Below are 19,140 nucleotides of genomic sequence, written 5' to 3' on the forward strand. Positions count from 1 at the left end.
TTTTAGGCAATTGGGGTTCAGTGACTTGCCCAGGATCACACAGCTAGTATGTGTCAAGTGTTTGGTTTGAGGCCACATTTGAACTCAGGTCCTCCTGACTTCAGGGCTGGTGCTCTATCCACTGTGCCACCTAGCTGCCTCTCTTTCTCACTGTTTTGTGAGGTTATATTGATCAGAATTTTTCTGTAAGGGTCAGGGGTGGAAAGAAGAAAGAAATCCCTGTGAGCTGGGCCTTGAAGAAAACAGGAAATAGGGTAAGGGGAGAAGAGAATTTTGGATGGTTCTGGCTAAACCCAGGGCTAGGAAATCTGGCATACTGAGTTTGATTTGTCCTAATAAATGCTTTCTAATGAGGATTCTGACCCAAACCCAGGCCCAGTGGGTAGAAATTACTAGAGGCATATTTCAACTCAATCAATACAAAGAAGGTCTTTCTAACAAACAGAGCTGTCTGGAAGTGGAACAGACTGCATCAGAAGATGTTGATTAGAGGATAGATAGCCACCTTCCTGAGAGGCTGTAGAGGGATTCATGGATACTGAGAAAGACTGGATTATGTTGGAAAGAGTCAATTCTTGTCATGTAAAGTAATTCTGAAATCTAAGGCCTTGTTTGCCCTCAGGCCCTGGATCAATATCCAAGAGAGAAGCCCTTTCTTTCCAGGAATCTTGAAAGTACACTGGGGATTCCTTAGTCAAGTCTGACAGTCGCCAAACTAGAAGTAAACTAGGTCCAAAGACCATGTGATCTTATTACCGAGAGGTCAGGGCATTTCCCAATAAATGTGTGTGAGACCCTGCTGGGAAACAGGGTGGCTTTCTTCACAGATAACACAGTTCTAGTACACGCATACTACCTTCAAACCAGGAAAGCAAGACTACTAAAGTAGAGATGGAATCTACCTCCCACAGATAGGTCAAGAGGAAATGGTCAGAATCCCAGATTTTCACAGACCCTCTAAACTTGACGAAACCTTAAGTGCCTTTGTAAACCTTTCACACAGACAACTGCGGGGCCAACACTAACTGAACTACACTTGTTTAAAATGTACAAAATGTTTTCCTTTCTAAAGTGCTTTGTGAGCAGAACCAAGAGAACGTTGTACACAATAACAGTCACGTTGTGGGATGACTAATATTGACAAACTTAACCCTTCCCAGCAATACAAGGATCTAAGACATCTCCAAAAGTCTTGTGATAGAAAATGCTACCCACATCCAAAGAAAGAACTATGGAGTTCGCACACAGATCAAAGCATATTATTTGCTATTTTTTTTTTCTTCTGTTGTATTTTGTTTCCTCTTTCTGGTTCCTCTTATTGGTTCTAATTCTTACGACATCATTAATGTGAAAATATGTTTAATAGGAATGTATATGTACAGCCTATATCAGATTGTGTGGTGGAGAGGAAGGGGGAGAAAAATTTTAAACTCAAAAGCATATGGAAGTGATTGTTGATAAATCAAAATGAATTAATTTTAAAAAATAAAGTGCTTTGTGAGGTAGGCAGTACAGATAAAGTATTCTGATCTTTTATTTATTTTTATTTTTTGGTTAGGCAATGGGGTTAAGTGACTTGCCCAGGGTCACACAGCTAGTAAGTGTTATGTGTCTGAGACCGCATTTGAACGCAGGTCCTTCTGAATACAAGGCCGGTGCTCTATCCACTGCGCCACCTAGCTGCCCCAATAGTATTCTGATCTTGCAATTCTCATTTAACAGATGGAAAAACTAAAGCCCACAGAGGGCTTCACTCGCCCATAGTGCCAGAGATAGTTGGTTGCTAAGCAGAAACTGGATCCCAAGGATCTCTTGATTCCATATCCACACACCAACAATTTAGTTCAACAGCAGAAACAGGAGTGTATCAGATGAAACAACGTGAGAGGACTTTTCCATTGGACTTGACGCTGAAATCTGCATTATGTGGTGTCTCCCCCATTGGAATATGTTCTCAGTGAGAGTAGGGACTGTCTTGCTTTTTCTATTTGTATCTTCAACGGTTTGCACAAAGTAAGCACTTAAATGCTTTTTTCAATAGATCATTCATTCATTCATTCATTTCCACTGCCACAAGCTCCTCCCTTTGGGGTCTCTCTCTGGAGACTTCTGTAGGATTAGGTACGACAACTGGAGGTTCTGCTGGGCCCTAGGCCTCCTTTCGCTTGAGGCATTCCTGGGACCTAGATGGGGCTGCACCACCTAGTCCAGGCCTCTCATTTTAGAAGAAACCACGGGCCCTGAAGAGAAGGGACTAGACCAAGGTCACATGGGGATCAAGGGCCTCTACAATAGTCCGGCTTTTGCGCACATCACGTGGCCTTGCCCGCGGAACCCAGGCAGGAAGGAAGGCCCCAGGCTGCTGGGCGCCGGGTAGGGAAAGCTTAGCGCCGGGACTCTGCCGGGAGGGTCGAAGTTTCAGCCGGCCCCGCCCAGCCCTACTCCGCCCCGCCCAGCCCCGCGCTGCGCCAGCCTCAACCCCGCTGGAAGGAGCGCTCATGAATATGCAGATTGAGGAGGAAGGCTATTTAAAGGCATCCTGGCCACACGCCGCTCCTCTCCTAGTGCTGCCTGCCGCTCGCCTCCGCCTTCTTGTGGCCCCATCGCCCCCATCCCTGAAGCCTCTGCGCCGCGGTCTCTGCTAAGTCATTGAGTAACTGAGGAGGAGGCCGCAACATGTCTGACAAACTGCCCTACAAAGTCGGTAAGACAGAGGGGGAAGGGAGAAGGGAGTACCGGCTGGGTAACGGCGCACTCGAGGATTGCATGGGGTGGGGTTTGCAGCCTTCCCCGGGGGTTGCACTGTGGATACCAACAGGCCGGCTTGCAGTGGGTGCCTGGGCCGGCCGGCGGGGACCCGCGGATTTGGTCTCTTTGAATTGAAGGTTTGGCACGTTGGCCTGGGACAACCTAGCGGGTCTCCCGCGCGGTGCCCACTGGGGACTGTAGTTCTCCGATGGCTGCAACCCAAGACGGGAGGTGGAGGGGAAACTACTAGTCCCAGCATGCCCTATTTCGCTTGGCTGCCGTAGGACTGGGGGCTGCGGAAAGCGTGCTTCGGGGCGGGGCTTTAACGGGCAGGTGAATAGGGGATCCTGGGAAACCGGGCCGAACTGGACCCTGGAGTTACGGGACTGAGAACCACCTCCTTCCAAGACTGAACCTCTCCCCACGCAATTGAGGCCCTCCTGGAAGGACGTGAAGTTTGAAACTAGGAGGAGATCTGGGACTACTAGATTCTAGCCCTGGCACCGACTTGTTGGGTGCCTTTGGACAGGTCTCTTCCCTCTCTGGGCCATTCAAAAATGAAGTGGGACAGACTTGGGGCGGGGGTGGAGGATTGATCGTCGTGGGCTGTCTCTTGGCATTCTCTGTTGCTTGTTTTGGCGTTTGGGGTTCTGAGAGGGAATAAAGTGAGAAGAGCCCAGAACATGGGGGTGAGAAGACCAGGATTCAGTTCCCATCTTTTGGCCCCGACCAGCAGCTGTGTGATCCGGGGAAAACACTTAATCTTTCTGAGCGGCCCCTTTCTTCAGCTATTAAAAAAAGTTTTACAAATAATTGACACTTTTCTTACCTCTGAGGAAAACGATTTGTAAATCTTAAAGTGTTACAGGAGTAAGAACGAAATGAGGAGATAATAGCACCAACCTCACAGGTTTATTAGGATTAAATAAGGTAATATTTTCTTAACATAGTGCCATAGTAGGCACTTAATATAACTAGATCTATCATTCATATATGCATACATGCACCTATGTATGTATCTGTCATTCATATATACATACATCTATGTGTGTATGCATGTGTTTATCTATCCGTCCATCTCTGAGTCCAGCACTGCCTGTGCCCCCACCTCAAAGGAATTCATAGTTGAGGTGAGGATACCACTCTTGCACATACACAGAGAAAGATACAAGGCCCTGGATGCTCAGGGCTCGGAAAGGGCTACAAGCTAAACTCTGTGATAGCAGCAGGGAGAGGTAAGATTTGAGCTAGACTTTGGAGGATGGAAAGAACTCTTTGACAAGTAAGGTAAGTCTCAGTAGTCCTTAGGCTCTACTGGAGGGTCTGCTGAGGAAGTGATTTGGGCTGTTGGGAAGTGCCTGTGTGTTGGAGGGGTTGAAGAGTGGAATGCTCTTTCTATAACTCCATGTAGTCAAGGAAGACTTTGTGGAGGAGCTCTGCTGGCCTGGCAGGAGGGATAGGGAAGGTGGTAATATTTTGTCTCTGCACATAGGTCACAATGTTCTCCCCTGCCCCTGAGGCGCTTTTGTTTTTCTGTCTGTTCCTTCACTTGGTTCTTGCCATCTGTTTTGCCAAAAATAATCTATAGTTTCCCCTACAGGGCATAGTAGCCACAAGGCCCCCATGGAAAGAGCCCCAAGAAGCTTTCTTGAAGCTGGAAATCCTAGTGTTCAGGGAAAGGGATGGTCACGGACTGTATAATTCATTCAACAGACATTTATTAAGCTCCTGTTATGTTTTCTGTCTATAATACTTTTGGCTCCTGGAATTCCTCAGATACACACTAGGTGATGGGACAAGCCTTTCACGGGAATTGTAGACTTTCCAAAGGCATTGGATTGGCTGTTAGTAGACTCTTTTCTGGTTTTAGCTTTGACACGCCAACCTGACATGAGACATGGGGCAAGACCCCGCTCTCTGGATCTCAATTTCCTCTTCAGTAAGTGAGAATGGTAGGGCTTAGATGATCTCTACCACCTCGGTTCTGTGTTCTGTAGTCCAAGGCCCCTTTCCAGTACTAACAGTGCCTTCATAGTAAGCAGTTTTAGAAATGTTTGCTGAATTTAACTTTTTTTCCTATTAAGAGCTAACAGTCTGTTTTTCTCTAGTCTCTGCCGATCAACCTCTTTATTCCTAAGCCACTGAGTCTTTGTTGTATAATACTATATATAACCAGACCTTTGCAGTAGATAGCTCCCAGTAGTTTGTGGTCGCTTTATGCCATCAGGGCACCTTTTGAGGGTGTTTTATAGTTTATAAAATACTTTTTCTCACAAGCAACCCTGTGAAGTAGTACAAATTAACCTATTAACCTTAATTTACAGCTGAGAAAACTGAGAGGTTTATGTGGCTTGCTCAAGGTCACATTGCTAGAGACAAACCCAGGCCTTCTTTCCACTGCACATTATATGTCTCAGATTTGTAATGGTTGTTTGTCCTTCCTTCTGGAAGAAGACAACGACTTTGGGAAGGTTGATGTCTTGATTTGCAAGTGAATTGGATTTAAGGGCTATGCAAAGTCACCAGCTTTACTCTCTCCCCTGGAGCTGTCTGGGTCTTGTGGCAAGATATTGATCCAGAGGACTTGAGATGGCCCTAGGTGTAGTGGAAGACCTTGGCCTTTTTAAGCTAAGTTCTTTCCCAGGTCTCAGTTTGTCTGAGGCAACACCCATTCAGTGATGTATTTGATCAAATGTGGACGCTCTGTAACATTCAAGACCAACCATTACCTCACTAACCTCTGTTCTCTAGTGTATTACACTAGAAAAATGCCAGCTTTGATGTTGGACATGCTACCTATTTGATCTTGGGCAAGTCCTCATCTGCAGAGTAAACATGATAGGTTAGATGACCACTAAGGTCACTTAGAGCTCCAGAAATGTAACCCAGGAGAACAGAGGCTCCAATCATACTCGATTTTCAGTAATTTCTAGTTCTCATTTTTTATCTTTGCACATGTCATTGCTTCTCCACTGCCAATTCATGTCCCTCACCTCTAGAACCAGCCTTAAAACTCATTTCTTCTGGGAAACCTTCCATGATTAAACCTTCCATGACTACTCAGTAGTTATGTACTGTAAATTCTATAATGCTCAAAGGGAGTTGAAGCTTTCACTATAGTAAGTTGGGGAGCACACTTTTGAAGATCTGGGAGGGAAACAAGGGGGTGGCTAACAGATGGTTAGAAATTAATCTTTAGAAGAGTTTTTGGTCTGATTTATTTTTTTTAATGAATTCTGTGTTCAGTCAACTGTGATCAGAGCAAAAGCAATAATAATGATCAGTCAATCAACAGGCATTTATGAAGTGGCTACTGGGTGCCAAGCACTATGCTAAGGACTGGAAATACAAAGAAAGTCAACACAAACCCCTCAAATAACAGCCTTTCCTCTCTAGGAGTTCATAGTTTGAGGGGAGAGAAAGCATGCAAATAACTACTCTGTACAAACAAGATAGAGATGGGGTAAATCTCAGAGGGAAGGCATTAAGATTAAGGAGGTCTAGGAAAGGCTTCTTGTAGAAGATGGGACTTTAGCTGAAGCTTGAAGGAAGTCAGGAAGTAGATGGAAGTGAGGAGGGGGGAAGTTTCAGGCATGAAGCAGTGAAGACAAAATTCTATTTTGCTTTATTAGGGGTGGGGAGGAAATCAGGGTTAAGTGACTGGCCCCGGGTCACACAGTCAGGCCTTCCAGACTCCAGGGCCTATCCACTGTACCACCTAGCTGCCTTTGACGGAATTTTAAAGGGCCCAACCCTCAGGGAGCTTATATTCTATTGGAAAGTATATATACCTGTAAACAAATGCAAACTGTATTCCAATAACAAATTCCAGATATATCCCGCATAAAAGGTAATTTTGCTGAGGTGCAGGTCCTAGCAGTTTGGGGAAGCCAGGAAAGGGCTGATGTAAGAGGCAGTGCTTGAGCTGAGCTGTGGATGCAGATGGGGATCACAAGAAGCAGAGGTGAGGAGAGAGGGCATTCAAGGCATGGGGAGCAGCCTTATAAGACCTTGGTATGTTGTGTGAGGAGCAATAAGCAAGCTGGTGTGGGGTGATTGTAGAGTGTAGGCAGGGGTGTGATCACGTAGTAAGTCTGGAAGGATAGTCCCAATAGCAATGCTAAAAAGAGGAAGTTTGGATTTAAAGGCGGTAGGAAGTTGCTATAACATTTTGAGCGGGGGAGTGATGTGCACAGTCAGACACATTTAGAAATAATGTAACTGATTTTCATATAGCATTTTTAAAGTTTGCAAAGCACTCTGTGTGTGTGTGTATTTTTGATGTATATTTTAAAGAAGAAATAACCAGCTATCCAAAAGTAAAAGGTAACAGGCAACCCTGAGAAGTACTAAGTTTCCCATTACTGGTTCTAAGTTGTACCAGGTACACTCTGAAGTTCCTTGCAGCTGTTGGGACTCTGGGATTTCCTGAGGCTTTCCATTTCTGGCTTGGGTTCACAAAGACTGATAAGTGTGAGGCAGGTCCCCTGCCCTCAAAGAGCTTATAATTTTGCCAGAAGCAGCAAGCTCAGAATATACTTGATAGGAGAGCAAAGGGAAGCTTCCTCCCCTTTCTCTTCACTCCCCTCCCCCCATCATGGTGCTTAGTTTCTCTTCTCCCCTGCCCTCGCAGCTGACATCAGCCTGGCTGCCTGGGGACGAAAGGCCCTGGACATAGCAGAGAATGAGATGCCTGGCCTGATGAAACTTCGAGAGATGTACTCAGCCTCCAAACCTCTGAAGGGTGCCCGGATTGCTGGCTGCCTCCACATGACGGTGGAAACAGCTGTTCTTATTGAGACGCTGGTGGCCCTGGGAGCTGAGGTGAGTCCACACAGAGTATCAGAGGAGCCAGCAGTGGGATCTGGGGGCAGAAACACATGGGGCTGGGGGTGATTCGGGCAGTTCTGGAGGCCTTTGTGAACAGATACCTCTCTATTCCATGTCGAGGTACAGCGGAAAGAGTCTGAATTTGGAGCCAGAGGGACCTCGGTTCAAATCTCCTCTGGTCATCTGTGTGACCTTGGGGAAGTCAGCTTGATCTCTTGGGCCCTTGGTTTCATTATCTGTAATAGTTAGACTAGTTAGCCTTTGAGATCCCTTTTAGCTCTAAATCTATAAATGATCTTTCCCTTTTGTATAGGCATTTATACTTGTCATAGGTTTTTTGGGGTTTTTTTGCCCCCACAATGAGATTTTTGCCCCCCACCTTGAGATTCCTCACGACAGTATATGATGTAAGTGGGGCAAGATTTAACCCCATTTTGTCCTCGGAAAAGGGAAAGTGATTTGCCCAAGGCTTACATAGTGCTGGCAGTCAGGACTAAAACCTGCTCTCCTGACTCTCAACCCAGGGACCCCTGCTGTGAGTTGACCTTCTTGACCCATCATGTATACTGATTGATAGCTCTTTTGGCCTCTGTCTTTTAAGTTGACTTCTCTACATTGACCTTGGGCTGCTGTTTTCTCTGTTTTCGTGAATGACCCCTTGTTTCCTGATTCTTCAGGTACAGTGGTCCAGTTGCAACATTTTCTCCACCCAGGACCACGCAGCCGCTGCCATTGCCAAAACTGGAATTCCTGGTAAGGCCTCTTCTTCTGGGTGTAGCTCCCACCTAGGCCAGGAACTCTCTTGGGTAGCAGGGAGCTCAAGCAAAAGGCCTCCAGGATGGGAAGACTTCAGCTACTTAAAGGGCTTAATTTAAGCACATGGGAGAGACCACAGGCTTATTCTGTGTGGTCCAGAGAGAATAATGAGTACCAACCAGAGAGAAGTTACAGGGATGTAGATTATGATGAGATTGAAGGAAGAACTTCTTAAGAATAATAGGTAGCATTTATATAGTGCTTTACATGTGTCATCTAGAGCTGCCTCAGTAGATAGTGGTGCTGATAACTTTGGAGATGCCATTCAAGGGGCTTCTGCCCTGGCATGAGACTGGGGGTGGGTGAGAGGGCATGGGTCATAGGATCATTGGATAGAGCTGGAAGGGACCTCAGGGGCCACCCCCTTCTTTTGACAGATGAGGAAACTAAGGCCCTGCCAGGTTAAGTGACTCCCCAGGTAGCAAGAGATGGATCTGGGATTTGAACTTAGATCCTCTAACTCCAATTCTAGCATTTTTTTTTTTACTGTGCCAGGCTGCCCCTTTCCAGGGGCCATCCAGCTCTAAAATTCTGGGACTGTATGATTCTGTGAAAGAAGTAGGATTGGAGTGGCCAGGGGAAGTTGGGCCTGGACAGTGGGAATGTTTCTTGGAGGGATGGGTGGGAGGGGTACTGTGTTGGTATTAATGATGACTGTCCAGCCCATGGGGAAATGACCATGATGGGAGCCTGGGTGAAACCACAAGGAACAAATTTAGGCTTTCGGTTGGCCTTCTGATGAGAAGGGATCAGGTCCCTGCTCTGCTCTGGTCTGGGTGAGCTGGGAGGCTGGTAGAGGCTTTCTCAGAATAGGAAGAAAACAGAGTGGTGTTTCATTTTCTCTGTCTGTGAGTGTGGCTTAACATAGGCAGGCTCTGGGGATGAGAGTTCTGTGTCTGAGGCTCATGGCTTTGAGCAGAGAGGCTGATGACATCCTTGGGAGGGTGAGGGGGCGCGCGAGGTGTGTACAGTCGGCCGCCCTCTTTGGTTTTCCGTCTCTGTGCTTTGAGGTACTGGACTTTGAACTAGAAGGAAAAAACTTTGTTTGCAGAATGTTTCTTTTTTGCCCTTTGCCCAGGGTTTGCAACATTAGTAGTTTGGTCCCTCTACTGAGCTCAGAGGAAAGCTGATGCCTTGCACTGCCTTTTTCCCAGACCAGAAGTCTCCCATGTGTGCACTGAGACAGGGGTTGGCATCATGACCTGCCATCCACTTTCCTTCCATGAGCTTCCTTCTTGGTGGTGTCTTATATAACACGTGTAAAGTGCTTTGCAAACCTTAAAGCACAACATGAATGCTGGCTGTTATTATTACAACTATTCTCTGGTTATTCTCTACTTTTCTCTCTACCCCACCCCACCCTCAATCCCCCAATACAGACTTTGTGGTAAGTCTAACAGCTCTAGAGGTGGTTAAGCCCTGTATTCAGGGGCCCAGGAGCTCTCCCTTGGGGGTGACCAGGGCAATCCTTGGTTCTGAGATTGGAGTTGGGTGGAGGATTTCCCCCCTGGCTTGGCTTCCTCTCATAGGTCTCTGATACTGCTAGAAAAGTCAAAGAAAAAAATATTGGGGATACTAAGTTTCTGGGGGGGGGATACTGTGACTCTTCTGCTTTTGGGAGCCTGGTGTAGAAACTAGAGGGAGGTCCCTGGTAGGAAAGCTCCCCCTGTCCCCTGATCTGGAGGTCAGGGCCTGGGAGATCTCCTGGTACCAGCCACTAGTTGGGTGGGCTATGTATGAGGCCTGGCCCTGATTCATCTTTTAATTGCTCCTTATGCTTGTAGAATTAAAAAAAAATGTCTGATAGTGATTTGTGTCCAAGGTTCTCCATAATCTGCCTGTCCAGACTTGTCTCATCCCATTCTCCTGGCTTCTGTGCTCCAGGCAAACCGAATTGTTGTTTTGTTATGCTGGAACAGATGCGAGACGGAGACCCAATCAGAAATGTAATGTGGAGGTTTATTGAAGCGTGTGGCTGCCAGGGGTACGCACACCCCAGTCAAGCAGCCCCAATCAGGGGTTGAGCTAGGGTTTATATGGAAAAGAGCATGGGAAAGAAATGCCAGGAACACTGGTGAGGTAATCCAAAGGTGCAGGTGTCAGGGGTGGGGGCTATGGCTGGGAAAGTACAGGGAGTATACCGGACATGGAGGGAGAAGACAGAGGTACGGCTCTTTGGAGTCTGGCAGGAGAAAGAGTCCTTGGGCAGGCCAAGGACAAAACTCCTTGGGCTGGCCAAGGCACCCCTCTCCCTCTGTCTTGATGAGAGAATGCTCTGCAATAAGGGAAAGCTTTCTCACAAGACAGGAACTTACTAAGGAATTGGGAGGCTTCCAGAGACATGATCTGAGGGCTGGGGCCTGAGCAGCCCAGCTCAGTGTAGCTGTACCAGGGAGAGAGGTAAGGGTCGTGCTGAGGCCTATGCATGAATAACTGCTAGGCACAGTGTTCTTGGGCTGGGGAGAAACTGTCAGGGACAGTGTTTCTGAGACTAGGGAGAAATTGGGGTACAAGTACAAGCACAAGCACCTGAGCACCCCATCATTACAGGTCAGAGATCACACAAACCAGACCAGGTATCCTGGTCTCTGGTATAAACATAATTATCTAAAGCAATTATATTGCAAGCTTTCTTATCCATTTGTGTTGGAGGTACGGGCTGTGCTGAGCTATGCAAGAGTACATTTCACTATTGTTTAGATTTGGGAGGAAAGAGGTCTGGGGCAAGATTAAGCAGTAATTTCTGTTTTTTCACGGCTTAAAGGGCCCTACTACCTAAAATGGTAAAATAATGTTCTGCATTACAATTTGTCCCCTAATCTCGCCCTGCCTGCCTTCACACAGGCCTGGACCCCTTTTCTGTCCTCATCTGCATTTGCTGAAATCCTCCTCTTCCTTGAGGACCTCACTTAAGTGTCACCTCCATGCGGATGCCTTCCTTGATGCCCCAGGTGAAAGTTCTGTCTCCTGCAGTTTCCCTAAAGCACTTTGTCTTTTTTTTTAGGCAGTTGGGGTTAAGTGACTTGCCCAGAGTCACAGAGCTAGTAAGTGTCAAGTATTTGGTTGAGACCGAATTGAACTCAGGTCCTCCTGACTTCAGGGCCAGTGTTCTATCCACTGTGCCACCTAGCTGCCCCTGAGCACTTTGTCTTGATCTCTCCTCTGCCTCCATCACATGCTTCCTTATAGCATTCTTATTTGTGCACATGTTGTATCCTCAACTTGTCAATTGTAAACTCCTTGAGGGACTGGCCTGTGTGGTGTCTCTAGCTTTGGACTTCCTGTACTGAGCATAGGGCCTTACGCACTCAAATGTTTGGTCAGTTGCGCTGAATTCCTCACACTCATTCTCCTACTCTTGCCTCAGTGTACGCTTGGAAGGGGGAGACCGATGAGGAATATCTCTGGTGCATCGAGCAGACCCTCTATTTCAAGGATGGGCAGCCCCTTAACATGATCCTGGATGATGGTGGGGACCTCACCAACCTTGTTCATACCAAATACCCCGAGCTCCTGAAGGGTAAGGAGGAACATGGGGGAACGGGAATGGACAAGGGTAGAATGCTGGGGGTGTTCGGGGTGGTATATGGGGTCTTGTAGGGAGTCTGGTTAGGAAAGAGGCTGCCAATCCCTGAAACCTTGGCTTCACCAAGACAGGGTGGCTGGGGGATGTCAGAGTTTCCCTGATAAGGAGGCTTCAGTGGCCGTTTTTGATGCTTGGAGGGAAAAGGGTGGCTTTTTCAACACTCCCAAGGGTAGTACAGTACTAGACAATGGAAAGAGCCCTGAAAATGGAATTAGAAGAACAGAATTCAAATCCCAGCTTTCTTATTAGCTCAGTAACCTTGGACTAGTCATTTTCTTTAGCTGAACTTAATTTATTCATCTGTAAATTGGGAGAGTTAGACTAGATAATATTGAAGGTCTCTTTCTTCTCTGTGATCCTATGAAAGGAAACTCAAGGATCCCTTTTTTCCCCTGGAAATCAGGGCCAGCCTAAGGTGGAGTCTGTGTACCTGGCCCTGAGCAGAGTTTAGTATGACCAGGCTTTGCCCTCCTGGGGAGCAGGCTGGGCCAGGATGGTGAACTGACAGCTCATAACAGAGCCCTTGGGGGTGCTTTTCCTGGGGAGCCTCCTCCCACATAGAACCATCTTCATGCTAAGCCTCCCCCTGAGGCTAGAGTGGGAGGGAGAAAGGGAGGAACCATCCTAATGGCCTTGGGAACTTATTCTGGACACTGCTATTATGTCAAGTTCTTGGGGCTTAGAGCAGAGAGGGAGGAAGGGCGCCCTTCTGGCTCTGACCTGATCTCAGTTTGGAGTCTGGGTCTCCATTCTGGAATAGGGGCCTCCTTTTTTTTGGTGGAGTTTGTCCAGGAAGAATTGAAAGGAGAAGTAGCTATAAGAAATATCTAAGGAGTTATGGCTGGGGTGCAATGGTAGGGCACCCTGTGTGTAGGAATGCTGGGGATCCTGGATTCCTTTCCCCAAATAACCCTGATCCAGGCCCCTTTCCTCAGCCTCAGGCCTGAGGGACTTTGGGTGAAGCCATATACAATTTAAAAAATGCTTGGATTGGGGGAGAAAAATCTGGTGACCTGGAGCTGAGGTGGGTGTTTCTCCTGTTTTGGTCATCTGGACCATAGATCAGAGATTTACTGCTTTTTGGGGCCAGGGAGTGTTCCTTCCCAGGAACCTTTTGCCCATGTACCTCACCCACCACCAATACCTGAAAGTCCGCTCTTAAAGCTGTATGTCTTATTGTTCCCTGTTAATAAAGAGATGCCCTATGGAAAGGAAAAAGCAGTGGCCTTTGTTAAGCCACTGGGTGATCCCTGACTGCTGCTGACATGCAGGTTTGAGGGGCAGGGAGAATGATGAAGTGGCAAGAGGAATGGATTTGGAATCAGGACAGCAGGGGTCCAGGTCTTGGCTCTGCTAGTAATCTGCTGTGTGACTCTGAGTCTCAGTTTCCTCCTTTTTAAAACAAGGGTGCTCAAAACTCCGTCCCAGCCTCATTTCCAAAGTCCAAAAAAAATGAGAATATATAACTCCAAGCCATGGTTTCCTGGCAACACAGTGAATGGAGTAGCTCTAGGGGAGATAGAAAGGCATGAGGCTTCCTCTGCCTACACTAGTACCACATTAAATGACTTCACTTGGGGGGAGCAGTGTTGGCTTACCTCACTGCTGGGCTTCTCCTTCCCCCCCCCCCCAGCCAGGAGTGGACTGTGATGGTGGGAGGACAACATTTCCTACCACCACCCTCCCAAGCTGCAGGCTATTAGCAGGGTGACACCTGTTAAATGGATGATGGGGATTTAATTAAGGGTGGCTCCAGAGGGCTTGAACTGTAGGGGACTGGTCCTAATGGAGCATCCCTTGGCTCAGACATCAGAGGCATCTCAGAGGAAACCACCACAGGCGTCCACAATCTGTACAAGATGAAGGCCAGTGGAGTTCTGAAAGTGCCAGCCATCAATGTGAACGATTCTGTTACCAAGGTATTACTATCCTCTCCTGAATTTCAAATCCCCTCCTCTCCAGGGACTCAGCTGCCTCTCCACCCTCACCCCAGAGTGTAGCATTTGCCAGGCTCAGGTAACCACACTCACAGTGTGCAGGGCAAGATTTAGTTTAGGCCCTCCCATGGTTTTCAGGATAGTTTTATATATATTTATATATATATATATATATATATATATAATACTATGTGTGTGTGTATATATCCACACACATATATGTACACATATGTATATGTGCATATGTATATATGTATGTATATCTGCACATACATACAAAGCATTATACATTGTATATAGTATTTATTCATTCTCATTTGAGCCTCAGAAACAACCCTGTAGGCAGGCCAGGTGAGGTGGTAGTCCTTAGGGACCAGCGTGATGTAGTGGACAGTGTGGGACTTGGAGTCCATGAGACTTGAATTTGTATACAGGTTCCTACTCTGTCACATGCTGGCTGTGTTACTTTAGGTAAGTCACTTAACCACTCTGGTGTTCGTGCCTTCATCTGTAAAATGACTTCTGAGGTCCCTTCCAGCCCCAAATCCATGGTCTTAGGACCCTGTGATTTATCAGCCCTGTGAGCAGAGACAAGGCATGTGAACCCTGTGTTTGTTTCCACGTCTGTAAAAAAGGGATCAGAATACTTGCACTGCCTGCCTCATGGGGTTGTTGTGATAAAAGGGCTCTGTAAATCTTAAAGTGCTTTGGAATGAATGTTGTTAGTTACTGGTTTTCCCATTTTATAGATTAGGAAAAATTAGACATTCCAAGATTTATGGAGTTACAGAATGTTTGAGTTGGAAGGGACTTTAGAAATGAGGAAACTGAGGCCCAGAGAGGGCGGTAACTTACCAACGGCCATATCATGCTAATAGTAGAACTGGAACTAGAATCTAGGGCTCCTGGATCTGGAGAGCAGTAGGGAGTCATTCTGAGTCCTTGAGCTGGGGAGGATCACAATGAAAGCTTCCTGGTTTCTGTGGGGGGATTGCTTCCTCCTTTCCTTACCTCCCTTCAGAGCAAATTTGACAACCTGTATGGCTGCCGTGAGTCCCTCATCGATGGCATCAAACGAGCCACAGATGTGATGATTGCAGGCAAAGTGGCTGTGGTGGCAGGCTATGGTGATGTGGGCAAGGGCTGTGCTCAGGCTCTTCGGGGCTTTGGTGCCCGGGTCATCATCACTGAGATAGACCCTATCAATGCACTGCAGGCCTCTATGGAGGGTGAGTAAAGGGCCAGAACAGGCTATGAGGGTCACGACTTGGGGTCCTCAAGGGTGGTCACTGGGCTAATGTCTGTGTGTGTATGTGTGTGTGTGTGTCTGTGCTCAGGTTATGAGGTGACCACCATGGATGAGGCCTGCAAAGAGGGAAACATTTTTGTCACCACCACGGGATGTGTGGACATCATCTTGGGCAGGTGGGGCCCAGCTCCTTGGGGGGGGCCTCCATCTGTCCTCCCAGTGTCCTTGCCCATCTCCCTGTACATTCCCCTACCTTTTCCTGTCCTACTCTGTATTTTCCTTCTGACCCAGCACTCCTGGGCTCTTCCTTTATTGCTCCCTCCCTTCCATCTGTCCTTCCCTGGGCCCTCAGGCATTCCCTTAGCTTTGTTGCTCCTCTTCCCTTTCAGCCAAGAGTTCCTGCCTGCTTTGTTCCCTAGCTCCTGCCCCACCTCCCCCTCAGCCCATGGCCCATTTCCTACCCCCACCACAGGCACTTTGAGCAGATGAAGGATGACGCCATAGTGTGTAACATAGGCCACTTTGACGTGGAAATAGATGTCAAGTGGCTGAATCAGAATTCTGTGGAGAAGGTGAACGTGAAGCCTCAGGTGAGGGCCTGGGCCTGGGTGTAGGGACTCAGTGGGTTCTTTCTGTATTCTCTGGTGGGTGGGTGAGCCAGCTGTGGAGTGTGCAAGGTTCCCGTCTGAGGCAGAGGGAAACAGCACAGTGGAGATATCGTGGGCTCTGGAGTCAGAGGGTCTGAATTTGAGTCCCACTTCTGATACTACTCCTTATGGCATCCTCTCACTTGTCTTCCTTGGATCTCCATTTCCTCATTTGTAAAATGAGAGCTTGGATCTCTTGGAAGGCCCCTTGCAGCTCTAGATCTGGAATCTTGTGACATTAGGCTCTGGAGAAAAGAGATGGAAGGACCTTCCCACAGCACTCTGGCTTAGGTGGGAAGATGGTAGGGGTGAAGTTGTCCTTGGCTAGTGTTCAGGGAGTTGGGGTTGGATGGAGGCTGGGGCAGGTTTCAGGTGGGTAAGAGTAGAGCTGTGTCTGCTGTGGAGCCCTGGCCTCCTTCCCTTCCCTTTTGGAGCTTGTGCTGAAACACTCCTGTATACTGACACACAACCACGTAGAACTACTTTCTCTGCCCTCTGGTCCACTTAAAAGGGACACCAACAGAAAGGGTCACTGTTCTCGATGGATGCGTTAGTTGAGGGAAGGAAGACAGGGACTATACAGTGTTGAGCCTGGTTGCTGACATTCACTGGAGAACAATTTCTTCAACCTCCTCGAACTGCCACAGCCCCCAAGACCACTTGGATCTTTCTTGGGTTGGAGAGAAGTAGTCTAGTCCCGTCTCCCACCCACCAGTGTCTGATACACAGCTTTGCATATAGCGATACACGTGTGCGCATGTATGAGCAGTAACGAAGGGAAACGTGATTATTGGGGAATGGCACAAGTCCAGGGACCCACAGTGCCTGGCTCTGTCCTTAGCCCACCCAGTTTCCCTCTAGCCTGGCTCCATCCATTGGGCTGCCTCCTTTTTTGTGTAATTTTAGCCCTGGAGTCACTTGGCACTGGCCCTTACCACCTCTGTCCATCCCTGGGAGACTGAGCCAGAGTGAGGGAAGAAGGGAGAATGAGGCATTTATGTGGGCAGAGACATGGCCAGGGTAGGAGGTACTTGGCTAGACAAGTGACTAGATGACCCTTTGTTGACTATTCTGTCAATAATGGACTCCTATTTAAGTGTGGTTAGGCCTAGGTGACCTTTGGGTCACTTCTAGTCTTAAGTTTCTGTGGTTTTTGGAAGGTAGAGGATACGGGGGTATTGTTGGGGAGAGGAAGGAAGAAGGAGGTCTGTTCTTGGTCTCTAGCCCTCCCCTCTCTTGCCCACCCGGCCAGGTGGACCGCTATAAGCTGAAGAATGGGCGACGGATCATCCTGCTGGCAGAAGGCCGTCTAGTCAACCTGGGCTGTGCTATGGGCCATCCCAGCTTTGTCATGAGCAATTCCTTCAGCAACCAGGTGTTGGCCCAGATTGAGCTGTGGACCCACCCGGACAAGTACCCTGTGGGAGTGCACTTCCTCCCCAAGAAGGTCAGTGGCTTTGGTGTGGGTGGGTCCAGGGGACACATCTAGACCAAAAGGGATAGCTTCCTGTCACTTCTCTCATTGGCCTTTCCCCCATCACATCCCTGAGCATCATGATTTCCAAATTCTAGTCCTGACTCTTGCTGTGTGAGTGCAAAGTGTCACGCAGATGCTTGCTCCTAGAGAGAAACAGGCGAGATTATGGCCAGGCCAGCCGCGTGCTTAGGCTTCTCTGGGTGGCTCTTCACTGTGGATTGTTTTCCTGCCCCCAGGCAGATGATTCTGACAGAGCTGCAAGGAGCCTTTGACACCCTGTGGTCTCTATCCAGTCCTCCCTAGCAGGCGCTTGAGCCCAGTGTTAAAAAAGAGGAAACCAGGCTCACACAGGGTGAGGGACTTGCCTTAGGTCATGCCAAAAGGTAGGGGCAGGTTTAGAAGGGTGCAGAGCTTTTGCCTCCTCCAGGCTCTTTGCACCTCACGTTCTGAATTCAGCATGAATTTATTAAGTGCCTGCAGTAGGCTAGGACTGGAGGATTTAATTAATTGGAGTAATTTGGCTTTGGGAAAAGTTGCTGCCCAGCCTTACCCAGCATGGAACTGGGCCGCCTTCTTGTTTGCAGGTAGCTGTCTTCTGTCCCTGGTATTGGCTGACTGCCCCCAGTAGCTTTTCCATCCTGGGGGTCGGGAAGGCTTGTCTTCCCCTTTAGTTTCTACCCAGTTCTCTGGGGACCAGACTGTGCTTTTGAAGTAGTTGAGTCAGGCCTTTCTTGGTCAGCAAGCACTTACCATTTACCTGCTCTGTGTCAGGCATTGTGCTAGGTGGGGCAGGTAGGTAGCACAATGGATAAAGTGCTGGGCCTGAAGCCAGAGAAACCCAAGTTCAAATCCAGCCTTAAACATTTAATAGCTATGTGACCCTGGGCAATTCACTTAACCCAGTTTGCCTCAGTTTCTTCATCTGTAAAATAAGCTGCAGAAGGAAATAGCAAACCACTCCAGTATCTTTGCCAAGAAAACCCCGAATGGAGTCATGAAGAGTTGGACATGACTGAATGACAACAACAGATACGATAATATGTATTATAAAGTAATAAGGATGGAAAGGTAGGTTGAACCAGGTTGTGAAGGGCTTTTAATGCCAAACTGAGGAGTTTGTATTTGATTCTGGTGAGCTGCTGGAGTTTTTATTGAATGTGGGCATGTGGCATGATCAGATCTGCAGTTGAGGAAAATTACTTTCACAACAGTATGGAGGTTGGAATGGAGAAAGGAGAGCCTTGAGGCAAGGAGTCCCATTAGGAGGCTCCTGCAGTAGTCCAGGTGAGAGGTAGTAAGGAGCTGGATTAGAGTGGTAGCTGTGGGAGAGAAGGGGATGGATCTGAGAGAGACTGTACTCTTCCAGCCTAGTCAAGGAGCCCAAGGTTGGGGCTCTGGGACACAGGGCTCACGTTCTCTTGTTCTCCCCTTACAGTTGGATGAAGCTGTGGCTGAGGCCCACCTTGGCAAACTCAATGTGAAGCTAACAAAGCTGACGGAAAAGCAGTCCAAGTACCTGGGCCTCCCCACAGAGGGCCCCTTCAAACCTGACCACTACCGGTACTGAGTCCCGCCCAGCTCAAAGACTCCACGTGACCAACCAGCCCCTCCTGCATAGAGTAATAAATGGTATCTAGGTTTAGTCGGCCATCTCTGCTGCGTCATCCCTGTGGCTACCAGCCAGCCTGGTGTTTTTTTGATCATGTTTGTGTCTAGCATGGTACTGGTTATTGGGGTAAGGGGTGGGAGGAGGAGGAGGAAGCAACCAAAGAAACAAGCTGCCTCACAAGGCCAGCCTGGCATCCTTGCTCTGAACCATGAAGAGACTGTGTCCTATGTTGTCCGCTACA

The 19,140-nt window shown here is 48.0% G+C and overlaps 1 protein-coding gene across 2 annotated transcripts; it reads left to right on the forward strand.

The window, feature by feature from the left end:
* The first annotated feature begins 2,457 nt into the window (after window positions 1–2,457).
* Window positions 2,458–18,932, forward strand: AHCY (adenosylhomocysteinase). 2 transcript variants are annotated; one of them, XM_020998767.2, is made up of 10 exons: window positions 2,458–2,704; window positions 7,382–7,572; window positions 8,256–8,331; window positions 11,762–11,914; window positions 13,787–13,899; window positions 14,939–15,146; window positions 15,255–15,342; window positions 15,639–15,756; window positions 17,066–17,260; window positions 18,726–18,932. In XM_020998767.2, the coding sequence occupies exons 1-10, from the start codon at window positions 2,677–2,679 to the stop codon at window positions 18,855–18,857; spliced, it is 1,302 nt and encodes a 433-aa protein (XP_020854426.1). In that variant the 5' UTR covers window positions 2,458–2,676; the 3' UTR covers window positions 18,858–18,932. The 2 variants fall into 2 exon arrangements, with proteins under 2 accessions (XP_020854426.1, XP_020854427.1); XM_020998768.2 differs by lacking the exon at window positions 2,458–2,704 and adding an exon at window positions 3,253–3,277.
* The last annotated feature ends 208 nt before the right edge of the window (window positions 18,933–19,140 follow it).

The sequence above is a fragment of the Phascolarctos cinereus genome, unplaced genomic scaffold (genome assembly GCF_003287225.1).
Source record: "Phascolarctos cinereus isolate Bilbo 61053 unplaced genomic scaffold, phaCin_HiC Scaffold_2;HRSCAF=192, whole genome shotgun sequence".
Classification (NCBI taxonomy): Eukaryota; Metazoa; Chordata; class Mammalia; order Diprotodontia; family Phascolarctidae; genus Phascolarctos; species Phascolarctos cinereus.

Excerpts from the sequence above, each read along its gene's own strand:
- AHCY (XM_020998767.2), top strand. The coding sequence starts at position 2,677 with ATGTCTGACAAACTGCCCTACAAAGTCG. Across the intron at positions 2,705-7,381 it reads CAAACTGCCCTACAAAGTCG|CTGACATCAGCCTGGCTGCC; the intron begins GTAAGACAGAGG and ends CTGCCCTCGCAG. Across the intron at positions 15,757-17,065 it reads AGGTGAACGTGAAGCCTCAG|GTGGACCGCTATAAGCTGAA; the intron begins GTGAGGGCCTGG and ends CCACCCGGCCAG.